The following is a 17,796-nucleotide window of genomic DNA, read 5'->3' on the forward strand; positions in this document are numbered from 1 at the left end:
GCGTCGTGTTGTATGGCATCAGATCGTACACGTCCACTTACATGCATCATTTACCTTATCTCCGCCAACAATTATTGTGTCATCAAGTATTTCCATCAAAGCACACGCAGGTCGATAGATCAATACCTGTTGTCAGATCATACGTTTTGCACGGAATGTATGTGGCGTTATAAGCCGATAACAACCCCTCCCGGTCATATCAGCGTTCTGCGAGCATTAGGATATCTTTACGGCTGTCGCCACTTATTGAATTCGTGCAATCTTTTATCTATTTTTATCTTTTTTATTCGCACAACAATTCATTCATTGATGTAGCTACTCATTGTCATGAAAACATGAGGTAATTGCGACAAGGCTGAGAAAGGCAGACGTTAGAGAGAAAATTAAGCATTGCTGATGCTTTATTTCTAAGCTTGGACATTTTTGGGGGACGGATTAGAGGATGTCACTTTCCACGGTTAATATGATATTAGGTAAATGTAACAAAACGATTAACCATTTCCTAAAAAAAAAGATTTTGTTAAGGCCGTTAATATATCATTGTCAGACACATTTGGTTTTGAATGGCTTGATGAGACTGTCATTATTGGCACGAAGCTCATACAACTCAAATGCAGATCCAGAGGTGTGTACGTGTGTGTCTCACGTGATGTTTTCGTGAACGAGTTAACCAGGGGGTCAGTACGGGTCACCCACGTGTTTGTACGGTCATATCTTTTTAGCAGGTTTCTGTTTACATGGAATACCTGGCATTGATAACGCACCGTATTTTTGTAAACAAAAAAACCCACAACAGATATTTACGTCAGAACGTCATACCTGATCGGCAATTGTCATCGGCAAATCATAATGTAAAAAGGTCTTAGACATTTAACGTAACATTTATCCGATTCCAACAATGAGTTTCTGATATCTGTTACGTTTAACAATGTCAAAAAAGCCAACCGGAACGAAATGTTAATTTCTTTCTAGTGGTATACACATACTGTAAGGCAAACAGAGTAACCCCCCTTTGTAAACATACATGCACATGTTGATGTGCATACAAACGATCTCTTGTGAGCAGTCATAATGTCTTTGTCAAGAAATATCATCAAATTTAACACACATACGTCAGCAAGAGATAAATTCTACAGGTAAAATCGTAATCGACACATAATCATCCATTGGGCCATGAGCAATCGAGATGTGCATTACATAGGTTTTGTATGACGTGTCCAAAGTACAAATTTAAGCAGGTTGTTTTAGATGTATCTCTTTTCTGACTGTACACAATGTTGCGGGATTTAAAGGGGACTATGCTCCATGGTGTTGTGTCCATTTCCAGTTCACTTCCAGAAGCTGCAGTTTGGGCCTTGTCTTAGTCATAATTGTTTGTTGTTTGTACTATACTCAGCAATTTTCCAGCTTTATATACATAATAAGATGGCGGTCTGTAAATGATCGAGACTGGACCAGACAATCCGCTGTTTGACATCATAAGCATCGATATATGCAATTGCGATATGATGACATGCATCAACCAAGTTAGCAACCCTGACCACCCTATCCCGTTAGAGCCCTTGCAGCTGAAGATTGTTTTTGCCACTATTTTCACTCAAGGATCCACGGGCTTAGGATACATTTTGTGGTATCCAAACCCGAACGCAACTAATCTTGAGGATTGTAAATATGCATTATGCATACATAATTTTTTGTTTTAGATATATCTTATTTTTGTTTGGGGCATGGGCGGCCCAGTCGTCTAAGGTACCACAATTCATTATGCAGAGTTGCATCCCTTTAATTGGGGACACCAGAAAACTATGATCGTGGGTTCAAATCCCAAGTCGCCCTGATTATGTTCCTAGGTTTGTTGGCACTATACCCATGCTTTTGGGTTTCACCAAAGTGGTAAATGTTTAAGACCTGCATCACTTCGGTCTCTCCTCCCGCATGAAGTTTACTTGTCATGATATAACTGGAATACTGTTTAAAGCGGTATTAGATCCAACTCAATCACTCACTCTAGTCTTTATGATGCTTTTGGTTGGCGAACACATACTATAATTGTACCCTTAATACAAGCATGGATTGCTAAAGACCAATTCTTATCGGATCTTCACTGGGTGTCACACATATTAAACAGAGATATTATATATGATTAGTGTACTCATAATGTCTATATCAGTTGAGCTGGCAACTCATTTGGTTTTGAATGACTTGAATTAAACTTCATGAGAATATTAACTGGCCAGAAGTTCATATGCTGATCCAGATGGGGGCGGTGCATGAAGATGTTATAGATCCAAATCTTGTAACATTGTCCACCACCTAGTCTGTTTCCCAGAAACTAGAGAATAAATTTAAAAAATGAATATAATCCTAGAATGATTTGGCAAGTCTAGATTACCATAGCCTGAAAATAAGCATCGTTCTTGGCTCAATTTGGATTTTATTTTGTATTGAGTTGATATGAATTTTTAAATAAGATAACATTATTCCTGTGACTACATGTCAGCCAATAAACAACCACCCTATGGAGAAACAAGATAAAAATAGGTCTCCAGCAATAACTGCTGGTTGAATGAGGCGATTTATTTGGATTGGGTGGTGAGGCTCGGTGAATTGGTTGATTGCATGTCATCATATCCTGACAGCATGGATCGCTGCTCATTATATCAATCACTGGATTATCAAATACAGCCTCAATTATTTTTGGCTGCCATAATATACCCGGAGTATTGCTGAGTATGCCATAAACAATAAACAAATATTTAAAAAATACAGCACATTGTCAACTACAAACTAAAGTTCATCTTCCCGTGGCAAGGGTGTTGAAAGTCCAGTTTCCACCCTTGCTGAACTAGGCTACAGTTTTGTGGCTCGATCATAGCACCACAAGGGGCAATTATGAGTTGTGTCCCTTCTATGTCCTACCCATTGACCAATCAGCTTCCACCTCTCATATCACTTGCATTTTCTTCAAACAAAATGGCTGCACCCAGTCAAGACCATCTGATCAATAATCAAGATCTTTATTGTTATAAAATGGGTCTTCCCTTGCGAAGTGCATCAAATTACTTTGAAAAGATTTGGAAAATATCTGTCGACGCTCAGTTGACGGAATACATGCTCTGCAAACCTGCACTCGACTAAAATCTGCACGGCAGTCGCCAAATGTTGATGTTTTTGTTAACTAAACTGATTGGAATATGCATAAGTAGCGGCCATAAAATTTCCGAGTCCCATGATGGGATTCAAACCAAAGACCTTCAGAACCGAGTTTGGATGCTTTGTCCACATGACCAAAAAGATTAAACCTCTAAACAAGCTGACATGGTAAGAATGTCATCTGAAGGATGACTCCACGCCCTGCTACATATAAACTCGTAAGTCCATCCAAAATATAACTATAATTCTAGCCTTGTTAGGGATGGGTGGAAACTGGACTTTTATGGTCAGGTAACGCCCTTGCCTCGGGAAGATGAGCTAAAGTATTACTGGAAATGTTATAAATTAGCTATTTCAAGATAACATGTCAAATTATGTCCAACAAAAATAAATATTAACTTGTAACAAACAAACCTTATACAGGTAATCAAGATATAATCTTAACATTTACCCAAATGAATACATACAGGAGAAAAAATAACATGTTCAGTCATGTTTATTGACACAGATTAAGTAATAAGGAACAATACTGAAACTCACAACACATGCATGTGGTAAGCACAAATACAGCACGCATCTGATCAGTGCATGTCAGTTCTGTTGGATTGAGTTCTCATATGCAGTATTGGAGTTCAAAGTACAGTGTGCCCATGATCAGCCGCCATCTTGTCTGTCGGATAAACAGGTGGCATCTTGTAAAGTTTGATCTTCTCATATAAAACTGTTTTTGTGTACTTGGATGCATGCACGATACCTTGCTCCTCCAGTCAGTGTTCAGGACAGCTTTTTTCAAGTGAGTGAGTTTGGTTTTACGCCGCTTTTAGCAGTATTCCAGCAATATCACGGCGGGGGACACCAGAAATTGGCTTCACATATGCTTTTCTTGAACTCATATAGGGAACTACAGTTTCAGGAATCTTCAGATAATGGTAGCTAACATTGTCCAGGACAATCAGACTTGGGTTATCTAGTTGTGGCAGTAGTTGATGTCAGACCAATGCACAAAAGTTGTTCCATTCATTTCACCATCATAGTCACTATCATGAGACATTGCCTGAAAAACTCTATCACATCTGTTTATTGAAGCCTTTTCAGAACTGCCAGCATTCTAAATAAAACGTTTGCCTTTTGTTGACTTTATGGCATCAGATTGATCATTTGATCATTTGATCATTTGAGAGCCACATGAAGTCAGTGGCATGGTTTTATCAACAATCAAATTCTAATCAACAATACTCGTCATTTTCCTAGAGGTAACAACAACGTAGTTTTACGTTGGAAGTTTGATCACGAAACAAGTGGCAGTTATCCCTTCTCTTGGTGTACTTGAACCCCTTCTCAAGTAATGCTATTGTTAATGTTATCCTTCACACATTAGTTGTGCTCTTTATTTCATTATATTGCTCTCACTGTTGGTCCAGTCTCCCTTGCATATAATGTGTGTACTGCTCTGCGAATTATTATTCTTCAACCCTGTACTTTGAGTCTACTGATCTACTCTGTGGACAATATTATACACATTAGCATAAAGATGATAAAGAATATATGTAATGTTAATAATTAGTTATCAAAGAAATGTATGGGACCGACCATTTCATTTTCTGAGGGGAGGGACCTCGCATTATATACCCACCCCCCAAAGAATTGTCAAAAAAAAATCTTGAAAAAACTAATCATGCTTGAAAATGGTGAAAAACACCAAGATATTGACTACCACAAGAAAATTCAGGCTCATAGTTTTAAATTATCATATTCGACGTAATAAGCGCCCCGCTCTAATAAGCACCCACGTCGAGATTTGCTAATATATTGGCTAGTGAACAATCCCAATTAGCACCCCTTCCGACCCCTATTCGTATATAATACGCACCGCTTCCTTCCCCTATTCGCGTTTAATATGTACTCGTGTGTTATATGCACCCTTTATTATTGGCAATTAAATTCTGGAAAAATATATCTGTTGTACATAAGCATTTCAGGCATAAACCACAATATTATCTTTCAACTCTGTTTTTTTCACCAAAGTTATATTCTAATAAGAGCCCCCCATTTCTAATTTTGAAAGCGCCCTGGACGCTTATTTCGTCGAATACGGTAAGTAATATCTAGGTTTGATTCCCGACATTGGTACAATGTGTGAAGCCCATTTCTTGTGTCCCCTGCCGTGATATTGCTGGAATATTGCTAAAAGCGGCGTAAAATCCAACTCACTCACTCACTCACTCACTCACTCACTCACTCACTCACTATCCTCTAAGACCTGCAGCACTGCAGGCTTTCTTCTTACATCAAGCTTACACCCTGTGCTACAACTGAACTACTGTTCAAAGCGATGTTAAACCAAAATTTCTCAACTGTGAACATTTTCATGCAGGTATCATTGGATGCGGAATTATACAAACTGTTTCTAACCATTCATCATACCATCCTTTCTTTTATTCCATGGAAATCTGTTACATAACAGACTATACCTGATGTGCTGAAGATCAGGCTGTATTTGTATGTATGTTTTGACATATTTAATAGTATATCTGTGAAAGCAACGTTTCAGGTTTAAGTTTAACGCAGCAGATATGGTAGAGCTCTATAGATGTCCTTTCTCTGATCCGCCAGGACGTTCCAGTATGGTGCCAGGCTGATGGCATGGTACCTCGACACAGGGAAAGATGACGCTCTCATCACACGACTTCGACGACTGGAAGCAGCGCTCTCTTTGTCAAGGAAATGTAATATTTTTGTTTTTAATGTCGTAATCCAAGGCATGGCTATTCACCAGATCATCTGTGTGCATCCATTGTGCAGATCCTGGGAGATTGCGTAAGATCTTCTGTGTAGATCTGCTTCTATAGATCCCTGTGCAGACCCCCTTCTATAGATTTGTTTGATTGTCTATTGGTCTACTAAAGAAAATCTAGGAATACGATATCGCTTGGTATGATTTGCTGTATATGGTAGCTGTACTGGAAACACAGTTGCTTTCTTGTGATAGCTTGGCACAGGTTGCTCCAAGGGTACTGCTTCTTACGATGACATTCCGTGTTAAGTCAAGATCAGGAGACTGGTTTCTGGATGATAACGTTGTCATTTGTGTGGTGATGTGAACAACGCTTTATTGGCAGAGTATTATTGTATCAATGTTCCGTTATTGGCAGAGTATTATTGTATCAATGTTCTGTTATTGGCAGAGTATTATTGTATCAATGTTCCGTTATTGGCAGAGTATTATTGTATCAGTGTTCCGTTATTGGCAGAGTATTATTGTATCAATGTTCCGTTATTGGCAGAGTATTATTGTATCAATGTTCCGTTATTGGCAGAGTATTATTGTATCAATGTTCCGTTATTGGCAGAGTATTATTGTATCAATGTTCCGTTATTGGCAGTGTATTATTGTATCAATGTTCCGTTATTTGCAGAGTATTATTGTATCAATGTTCCGTTATTGGCAGAGTGTTATTGTATCAATGTTCCGTTATTGGCAGAGTATTATTGTATCAATGTTCCGTTATTGGCAGAGTATTATTGTATCAATGTTCCGTTATTGGCAGAGTATTATTGTATCAATGTCCCGTTATTGGCAGAGTATTATTGTATCAATGTTCCGTTATTGGCAGAGTATTATTGTATCAATGTTCCATTATTGGCAGAGTATTATTGTATCAATGTTCCGTTATTGGCAGAGTATTATTGTATCAATGTACCGCCTGAGGATGTGTGTTCCATCTTCCCATGGCAAGAGTGTCCACTAGCCTTTTTATCAAAGTCTTGTTTCCATACCTTGCCACATCAAGCCCACTTTCCTTGGCAAAATATGATTGGACTATCGCACATATCGATAGTCAAATCAGAGAATGTTTCACAAAATCAACATCTACGACTGGTAACACCTTCGTATAAAAGTTATTTCCTGCTGGAATATGTCTTTTTCTTCTTATAAACCCCCAATGATTGGCTATGTTTTTGTGTCAGGGATGAAATCACGCTTGTTTTCGTCGTCGGATCATCTTGGTCGTCGCCTATGGTAGTTGCCATCTTTGTGAAGCTATACGAGATAAGATCAGTGTTCTGCTTGGATATTGCGTTTTCATAACATGGGACACAACTTGTGAGCTAGGCGAGGTGGCGCCATGGTCAAGCCCAGGAAAGTGGCCTTGATGTGGCAAGGGTAGAAACTAGGCTTTGATATAGGCTACTGGCCACGCTTGCCACAGGAAGATGCATGTATTCCAGTGTTCCAGGTTTGTTCTACATGTGTTCCACTGTTTTGGCTGGTGAAGTGTTCCAGCTGTTGATGTGTGTTCTCCTTGTATTTCAGTGTTCCGGCTAGGCAACTCGGTGGACCTGGCCTACAAGACTGTCGATTCCTTCAGTATTCAGGACTACAGACTCATGATTCTCAGTGTGACAGGCAATCTCTTCAAGGCCGTCTGGCTGTTCCTGGACCATTGCCTCTGGTTCTCCAAGATCGGAGTGCTGCAGGTACTCACTGCCTACACAGGATACACACTTGCTTACTGCTTACATAAGATACACAACTGCTTACATAGGATACACAACTGCTTACATGGGATACACAACTGCTTACATGGGATACACAACTGCTTACATAGGATACACAACTGCTTACATGGGATACACAACTGCTTACATGGGATACACAACTGCTTACATAAGATACACATCTGCTCACATGGGATACACAACTGCCTACACAGGATACACAACTGCTTACATGGGATACACAACTGCCTACACAGGATACACAACTGCTTACATGGGATACACAACTGCTTACATGGGATACACAACTGCTTACACAGGATACACAACTGCTTACATGGGATACACATCTGCTGACATGGGATACACATCTGCTTACATGGGATACACAACTGCTTACATGGGATACACAACTGCTTACATGGGATACACATCTGCTGACATGGGATACACATCTGCTTACATGGGATACACAACTGCTTACATGGGATACACAACTGCTTACATGGGATACACATCTGCTTACATGGGATACACATCTGCTTACATGGGATACACAACTGCTTACATGGGATACACATCTGCTTACATGGGATACACATCTGCTTACATGGGATACACAACTGCTTACATGGGATACACATCTGCTTACATGGGATACACATCTGCATACATGGGATACACAACTGCTTACACAGGCTACACATCTGCTTACATGGGATACACAACTGCTTACATGGGATACACATCTGCTTACACAGGATACACATCTGCTTACATGGGATACACATCTGCTTACATGGGATACACATCTGCATACATGGGATACACAACTGCTTACACAGGATACACATCTGCTTACATGGGATACACATCTGCTTACATGGGATACACAACTGGTTACACAGGATACACAACTGCTTACATGGAATACACAACTGCTTACATGGGATACACAACTGTTAACATGGAATACACAACTGCTTACATTGGATACACAACTGCTTACATGGGATACACATCTGCTTACATGGGATACACAACTGCTTACACAGGATACACAACTGCTTAGATGGGATACACATCTGTTAACATGGGATACACATCTGCTTACATGGGATACACAACTGCTTACATTGGATACACAACTGCTTACATGGGATACACCACTGCTTACATGTGATACACAACTGCCTACATGGGATACACAACTGCTTACATGGGATACACAACTGCTTACACTGGATACACAACTGCTTACACGGGATACACAACTGCTTACACAGGATACACAACTGCTTACATGGGATACACATCTGCTTACATGGGATACACAAATGCTTACATGGGATACACAACTGTTAACATGGGATACACAACTGTTAACATGGGATACACAACTGCTTACATGGGATACACAAATGCTTACATGGGATGCTACATCTTTCACATCATGAAGGTAATGTACCTAGTTACCTACTGCTGTTCATAGTACTATCAATTCTGTTGGGATGCCCTGAAGCAGACTTAAATTAAACAAAGCTGTAGTGGTGAATGGGTCCAGGATAGTCATTATCTAAAAATCATAACAATTCTGACCTCTTATAAGACTTAAGAAAATAAGACGGCCACAACCATGTTTAAAAGTAACCTAAGTCTACAATAAACTCAGGTCGGTGTTTTCCATTCCAGTTGGCGAGTGTAAATATGGAATGTCCTTGTTTCAGATAGACCAACCCATGTGGAGCAGTGTACATATGGAATGTTCTTGTTTCAGATAGACCAATCCGTGTGGAGCAGTGAATATACGGAATGTTCTTGTTTCAGATAGACCAACTCATGTGGAGCAGTGGACATACAGAATGTTCTTGTTTCAGATAGACCAACCCATGTGGAGCAGTGTACATACGTAATGTTCTTGTTTCAGATAGACCAACCCATGTGGAGCAGTGTACATACGGAATGTTCTTGTTTCAGATAGACCAACCCATGTGGAGCAGTGTACATACGGAATGTTCTTGTTTCAGATATACCAACCCATGTGGAGCAGTGTACATACGGAATGTTCTTGTTTCAGATAGACCAACCCATGTGGAGCAGTGTACATACGGAATGTTCTTGTTTCAGATAGACCAACCCATGTGGAGCAGTGTTCATACGGAATGTTCTTGTTTCAGACAGACCAACCCATGTGGAGCAGTGTACATACGGAATGTTCTTGATTCAGATAGACCAACTCATGTGGAGCAGTGGACATACAGAATGTTCTTGTTTCAGACAGACCAACCCATGTGGAGCAGTGTACATATGGAATGTTCTTGTTTCAGATAGACCACCCATGTGGAGCAGTGTACATACGGAATGTTCTTGATTCAGATAGACCAACTCATGTGGAGCAGTGTACATACGGAATGTTCTTGTTTCAGATAGACCACCCATGTGGAGCAGTGGACATACAGAATGTTCTTGTTTCAGACAGACCAACCCATGTGGAGCAGTGTACATACGGAATGTTCTTGTTTCAGATAGACCACCCATGTGGAGCAGTGTACATACGGAATGTTCTTGTTTCAGACAGGCCAACCCATGTGGAGCAGTGTACATACGGAATGTTCTTGTTTCAGACAGACCAACCCATGTGGAGCAGTGTACATACGGAATGTTCTTGATTCAGATAGACCAACTCATGTGGAGCAGTGTACATACAGAATGTTCTTGTTTCAGACAGACCAACCCATGTGGAGCAGTGTACATACGGAATGTTCTTGTTTCAGATAGACCACCCATGTGGAGCAGTGTACATACGGAATGTTCTTGTTTCAGATAGACCACCCATGTGGAGCAGTGTACATACGGAATGTTCTTGATTCAGATAGACCAACCCATGTGGAGCAGTGTACATACGGAATGTTCTTGTTTCAGATAGACCAACCCATGTGGAGCAGTGTACATACGGAATGTTCTTGTTTCAGATAGACCAACCCATGTGGAGCAGTGTACATACGGAATGTTCTTGTTTCAGATAGACCAACCCATGTGGAGCAGTGTACATACGGAATGTTCTTGATTCAGATAGACCAACTCATGTGGAGCAGTGTACATACGGAATTTTCTTGTTTCAGACAGACCAACCCATGTGGAGCAGTGTACATACGGAATGTTCTTGTTTCAGATAGACCAACCCATGTGGAGCAGTGTACATACGGAATGTTCTTGTTTCAGATAGACCAACCCATGTGGAGCAGTGTACATACGGAATGTTCTTGTTTCAGATAGACCAACCCGTGTGGAGCAGTGGACATACGGAATGTTCTTGTTTCAGATAGACCAACCCATGTGGAGCAGTGTACATACGGAATGTTCTTGTTTCAGACAGACCAACCTGTCTGGAGCAGTGTACATGTGGAATGTTCTTGTTTCAGATAGACCAACCCGTGTGGAGCAGTGTACATACAGAATATTCTTGTTTCAGATATACCAACCCATGTGGAGCAGTGTACATACGGAATGTTCTTGTTTCAGATAGACCAACCCATGTGGAGCAGTGTACATACGGAATGTTCTTGTTTCAGATAGACCAACCCATGTGGAGCAGTGTACATACGGAATGTTGTTGTTTCAGATAGACCAACCCGTGTGGAGCAAGTGGGCCCTGAGGGTGTGGCTCGTCTCACTCGTGGCCTCTACAGCTGCCGACGTCAAGAAACTCAAAATTATTAAAGGAAAGCTAGAAAAAGAGATCAGGCTGAAAAGGAGAGTGGAGGGGGAGAAAATATCTCCCGAAATTCAAACTGAACTTCATAATGTTCAGACAAATTTTTATAAAGATTTCTGTGATATGTTTATTCCCTTGTCGGGCCTGAACATGTTCAGCCCGGGGGTGGGGGCACTCTGTGGTGTGATTTCCTCACTGGTCGGCTTCCAACAGGAGTGGGAGAAACACATCACCCCCTACATACCCACATGATCATAAAGATGGAGGGGAGGGAAGGGATAGAGAGTCAGGAAGGGGGGAGGTGTGTGGGAGGGTGGGTGGGTGGGTGAGTGTTGTCGAACAATGCAGTCAGTAATATTCCTGCTTTGTCACTGCAGTCAAGTCATGGTCAGGCAAACCAGTCCGAGTGCGAAATCGGCAACACTGGAAGCGCTCGTTAAATCTCCAACATCATCATCATCAACCAGTGGTTGATAGCACGAACAACAATCCACATGGTATTTTTGTACAATTAAAGCACATGGTATTGTTGTAACATTATACTATATGGTATTGTTCTACCGTTATACCACATGTTATTATTGCACCATTATACCACATTGTATTGTTGTACTGTTATTCCACATGGTATTGGTGTACCATTATACCACATGGTATTGGTGTACCATTATACCACATGGTATTGTTGTAGTGTTCTTCCACATGGTACTGCTGTACCATTATACCACATGGTACTGTTGTACTGTTATTCCACATGGTATTGGTGTACAATTATACCACATGGTATTGTTGTACTGTTATTCCACATGGTATTGGTGTACAATTATACCACATGGTATTGTTGTACTGTTATTCCACATGGTATTGGTGTACAATTATACCACATGGTATTGTTGTACTGTTATTCCACATGGTATTGGTGTACCATTATACCACATGGTATTGTTGTAGTGTTCTTCCACATGGTATTGTTGTACCATGATACCACATGGTATTGTTGTACTGTTATTCCACATGGTATTGGTGTACCATTATACCACATGGTATTGTTGTACTGTTATTCCACATGGTATTGGTGTACCATTATACCACATGGTATTGTTGTAGTGTTCTTCCACATGGTATTGTTGTACCATGATACCACATGGTATTGTTGTACTGTTACACCACATGGTACTGTTGTACTGTTGTATCACATGGTATTGTTGTACCATGATACCAAATGGTACTGTTGTATCACATGGTATTGTTGTACAATTATACCACATCATCTTCTTGAGGCAAGGGAGTTAACTGACTATGAAAGTCCAGTCTTCACCCTTGCTGAAGTAGGCTGGAATTTCGGAGTTACATTTTGGCTGGACCAACGACTCTTCATGGTCCAATAAAAATCGCGTTACAAAATCGCCATATGGTCCATATACAAAGACCCATGAAGATCCAGGGTAGAACAGCTCTTTAGCAACCCATGCATGCCTTATAATGCGCCTACGTTTGTCGTAAGAGGCGACTAACGGCATAAGGTGGTCAGGCTTGTGGACTTGATTGATGCATGTCATCGTATCCCAATTGCATGGATCAGTGCTCATGATGTCAATCACTAGATTTTCTGGTCCAGACTTGATTATTTACAGACCATCATATAGCTGGAATATTGCTTAGTGCAGCGTTGAAATAACAAACAACAACAACCAACCATGCCATGCGGCGTTAAACAACATGACTTCTGACATGCAGATTTTTTGTCAATTGAAGGATTTGCAAAGCATGTGTACCATCAGCTGGGTGTTGGCAGGTATTTGCTAAATCTGTTCATGTTTTTAATCAAGGTGCTCAAGCGTTGTGCTACAATCCACATGCACAGGTGAGGTGAGGTGAAATTGGGTTTAACGTCGCGTCCAAGATTATATAGCGACGTGCATGCACGTGTGTGTTTCTGTGGCTGCTTGTACTAGTCCGGACTGATGACGATTTATAGTGCTAGCTCACTGAGATACCATGCCGCAGTTTAACATGAATACCCCACTCAGACACAGTAATACTGAGCCGACCAGTCCTTGTTTTAGCCCCTTAATGCTGAGCGCCAGTCAGGGTAACATCAAGTACCATCTTTTGGTATGATGCGGCCTAGGATCGAACCCCAGACCTTCTGCTCTCCGGGTGGATGCTCTACCTTTAGACCACGGAGGCGGTCCGCATGCACAGGGTTCCTGTGAGGAAGGGAATGTGAAACTTGGAAAGGTGGAATCTGATTGGTCAGTAGGAGGGACAAAGAAGGGACATAACTCGTAATAGCCACTGGTGGCGCTACGCTCGTGTCCAGAAATTCCAGCCTAGTTCGGCAAGGGTGGAAACTGGACAGTTACAGACAGTTTACTCCCTTGCCTCAGGAAGATACCACAAGGGCTGTAGGAATCAATTTTGTGGTTTCTTTCTTATACTGTAAGTGCCTTAGGAATCAAAATACATATTCAGTCTGCATACTCTGATGAAAGTCCCAGGACTATAATGAGTACTTCTCAGGGATCTTAGCTGTCTTTGATTTAGCAGATATTCACTTTATTCAACTTTGTCATATCTGGAGTTGATCTTCATATTCTAGTAGTTGAAGTGATATGATTTTCTGTGTTTTGTCCCCGGAGACAGATCCTGGTTGTAGCAGATGCCAGAGACTTGATGAAGGTTGTTTCTGAAACCAGATACAGTGCTCAATACATGTATGTCTGAAAGGCTTGAAATAAACAGAAGTCACTTAATTAATCTGCAGTTGTTGATCTAATCACATAACGATGTACAACATACACTGATGGATGTGGGGATTGTGCAGGTTCGACATGCCCTGAGCTTATCATCAGACGGGATAGTTCAGGTTGTCTGTGCACCCTTTTCTGCAGCACAGGCAATACTTGGATGGTTGCTTTATGACCAACTTGTACAGATGCTGACACTTTTGGTCAAACATGGATGTGAGTAAATACTGCAATGAACCTCACCAGTAGTATTGCAGCTATGTACGGACAGGCCAATGATAGCATGGTCAGGCCTAGGTGATGATGGTATGCTGTCGTTGGTGATAGCTCATGATAATTAATTTTGTGTAACCATACTATTGTATTGATAAATCAACATTTATGAGTGATTTCTTCACCCAGCACAGTCAGCAATGTTACAGCAATGTGAAGGTCATCTGTTGGGTAGCCTCATGGTGAAAGCATTGCTACGAAGACCCAGGGTCTATTCCCACATAGGTACAATTTGTGTAGTCAATTTCTGGTATCACCACTGTGAAATTGCTTGAATACTGCTAAAATTGGTGTTAAACCCTTCCCTCTCACTCAAGGTGCTCTGTAGGTATTCAAGGCTTGACCAGACAAATTGTGGCTGATGGCATGGGCAATGAGCAATACCAGGTATAATTTAGGGTTATTTCTCACTGGGTTCAGATAAAAAGAAATTGAATGAGAAAATGGCACAATCAAGATTGTGAGAACTAAACCAGAAAGATAAATCGGCCGGAACCATTTTATTCCGATGAGTTAGGGGCTGTACAAGTGCTTCAATGGGATAAACATTTGAAACGGAAGAGAGAGAGAGTGAGTATGGTTTGACGCTGCTTTTTGTAATATTCCAGCAATATCACGGCAGGGGACACCAGATATAGGCTTCACACATTGTATCCATGTGGGCAACGGAACCCAGACCTTTGGCATGATGAACGAACCCTTTAACCACTAGACTATCCCACCGCCCCGAGGTGATGATGAAGTGCTTCTGAGGAATCACCAACATCATCATCTAATGACGAGTTTCCACCATCTGCACTTTTTACCACAGTGCACCTGTCTCATGGATACAATAAGAGGTGCATGGAAAGCCTGTGGATTAGCATCCCATATCGAGTGCTGCTTCTAATTCACGGATGCTGTAAAGGAGGTGAGGGAGATGTCTGAGGTGCTGTTCCATTTTCTCGTCCCATGTGTGTTACATTGAGAAATATTGGGGGAATTAGCAGCCCAAGTAAGAATTTCACTGCTGTATTGCTGAATGTTGTTGAGTGCTATCTTGATGAAGGACACCTGGACCAGGATGTTGAGTGAGTAAGTGAGTTGGGTTTAACGCCACTTTTCACAGTATTCCAGTTATATCGCAGCGTGTCAGCTTAATGTGGGAGGAAAGCCTGAAGTGATGCAGGTCTCACGAGCGCGAGCACGGGTATGGTGCTGACAAACCTAGAAACATAATCGAACCGGGATTCGAACCCATAATCATAGGTTTTTGCGTGCCCAAGGGACGCGACTCTGCACAGCGAATTGCAGCGCCTAAGATGACTGGGCCACCCGTCCCCCCCCCCAGCGATGTTGAAGGAATAGCAGAATGACTGGTGCCACGAAGGTGTCATGACATGCAACAGCTGTCAAGTTTCCTTGAATGATGGGAACGTTTGACTGCGTACTGTAATTCTTCCCCATACCATCCGAGCCGCCACCCAAACAATTTCTCTCAAGAACACATTCCTAAGATTAATGCTCAACTCTATAGCAATACATGCGCTGGCGACCATCAGAATTTGACACTTGAAATCTAGATTCCTCTGAATGAAATGGTGTTTTTCGATGACAGATAAAGTGCCTAGCAACATCCTGAACTTAAAACTTGAAGCATTCCAATTGCTTGGTTACTCTCAGTGTTTGACTGACGTTGCATGACGGTAATGTTCTGATCAATGTCTAATCGTGAACAATTGAATGAGCCCAACTTGCAAAATCAATGACAGAAAAAAGTTTCACATGGATTAACGTGTACAATGTTTCAAGTGGGCCACATGACCTACCAATGCATGTGTGAAGGTGGTGCAATTATGTTTCGTTCCCACAGATCCCTACAGATCAAATAAAAATTTAAGACACAAAATTACATGTAGTTTCTTTTGGTGCCTGGTATTGTTATTAGCCTGGCATTGTTTCATTGCAGTAAGAGTTACACTTTAAAGTAGAACAAAATTTGCACAAATGCATACGATTTATTTTAAATTATCACAAGAGTTGAAGAAAAGGACACTGGGTTTGAAATGTGCTCACATACCCAGTGTACAATACCCAATACAAACTTTTTCACTGTCCTCATTTTCAACTTTTCACAGATAAGTTTGTTTCTGGATTAACGTCACACTCACATCGCAATATTCCACCTATATGACATCAGTCTGTAAAGAGAATCGATCTAAACAACTGGGGTATGATGACATGCATCAACCAAGTCAGTGAGTCTGACAACCCAATCCTGTTAGTCGCCTCTTACGGCAAGCATGGGTTGCTGAAGACCTATTCTAATCCGGATCTTCACAGGTATTTTCACAGATTAAATGACAAACAAGGAAGTGTTGTATTGAAATCTATTTTAATGAATTTCATCAAGTCATTTCACAGCCATGAGCCTGATCTCTGAAAACCCCTGTACATTCTTGCAACAAACAGCCAACCATGGCCTGTAGTAGGCAGACTTCAACAAGCTCCCTGCAGGGCAAGGTGAGCTTGAGAGCTTGAGATGCACTATCCTGGCACGGTTGTTGTTGTTTGTTAGTTGTTTAACGCTGCACTCAGCAATATTCCAGCTATATGATGGAGGTCTGTAAATAATCAAGTCTTGACCAGACAATCCAGTGATAAAACATGCAATATGTGGAATTCATTATCTAAAAGGCAAATCCCCCAAAAATTGTCATAGAAACTGTGTAGAAAGGAATATTTGAGTGTTAACATGGTAAAGGCCACAGTAAGAATGGGTTATTATAAAAAATACATTTGACCCCAAAAATATTACTTTCATTCAATCTGCTTGACATTTTGTAAGCAGGATTAAAATAAAATGTTCTATCAAACATATACTGAAAACTAAACACATACAGTCTATTCTGATATAAAAAAGATGGATATAATAACCCTCCAGAAGTGTTAGTGTGAATCCCCAACATCTAATGTAATAAACTGATCTGGTAGATGGAGGGTCCCTTCAAGTTTGCTATGTACTTCCATGTTTCCAGTTTCCTCATCCATTGATAAATGAAGAAGGTGGAGTAAACCGTGGCAATATTGGGGGTACTACTTGGCGGTGTGGTTTAGAGCTATGATAGGTTGATTTATAACCCCCAAAATATCAAATAGTGCTTCAGTTCCCCTAGTTATGTTGAAAATGTCAACAAAATAATAAAAGTTGCTATTGGCATTCCTATTCAAATATTTTCTGCATAAACACAGAGGACAAAAGTATTAACAAATGAAACGTACTTTTGTACAACATTATTGCAATGCACAACTGTTAAATTACTTTACACAAACTTTCATCCCTGACATATGATTTCTAAGGAGAATAATTGTCCAAATTCTGTACAATTTTTCCATTTGTTTCACAAACAACACAGTAAAATCCTT

The 17,796-nt window shown here is 40.8% G+C and overlaps 1 protein-coding gene across 1 annotated transcript; it reads left to right on the forward strand.

Moving 5' to 3' along the window:
* Positions 1-1,025: 1,025 nt before the first annotated feature.
* LOC139465357 (peroxisomal membrane protein 11B-like) lies at positions 1,026-11,629 on the forward strand. The gene is made up of 4 exons (XM_071247061.1): positions 1,026-1,136; positions 5,767-5,879; positions 7,469-7,632; positions 11,276-11,629. The coding sequence occupies exons 1-4, from the start codon at positions 1,072-1,074 to the stop codon at positions 11,618-11,620; spliced, it is 687 nt and encodes a 228-aa protein (XP_071103162.1). The 5' UTR covers positions 1,026-1,071; the 3' UTR covers positions 11,621-11,629.
* Positions 11,630-17,796: the final 6,167 nt, after the last annotated feature.

This window comes from Haliotis cracherodii, unplaced genomic scaffold, assembly GCF_022045235.1.
Source record: "Haliotis cracherodii isolate W230 unplaced genomic scaffold, xgHalCrac1.p SCAF_18, whole genome shotgun sequence".
Taxonomy (NCBI): Eukaryota; Metazoa; Mollusca; class Gastropoda; order Lepetellida; family Haliotidae; genus Haliotis; species Haliotis cracherodii.

Coding starts and splice junctions, on each gene's coding strand:
- LOC139465357 (XM_071247061.1), top strand. CDS start 1,072: ATGTCTTTGTCAAGAAATATCATCAAATTTAACACACATACGTCAGCA. Junction 1,137..5,766: donor GCAAGAGATAAATTCTACAG/GTAAAATCGTAA, acceptor CTGATCCGCCAG/GACGTTCCAGTATGGTGCCA. Junction 7,633..11,275: donor CCAAGATCGGAGTGCTGCAG/GTACTCACTGCC, acceptor TTGTTGTTTCAG/ATAGACCAACCCGTGTGGAG.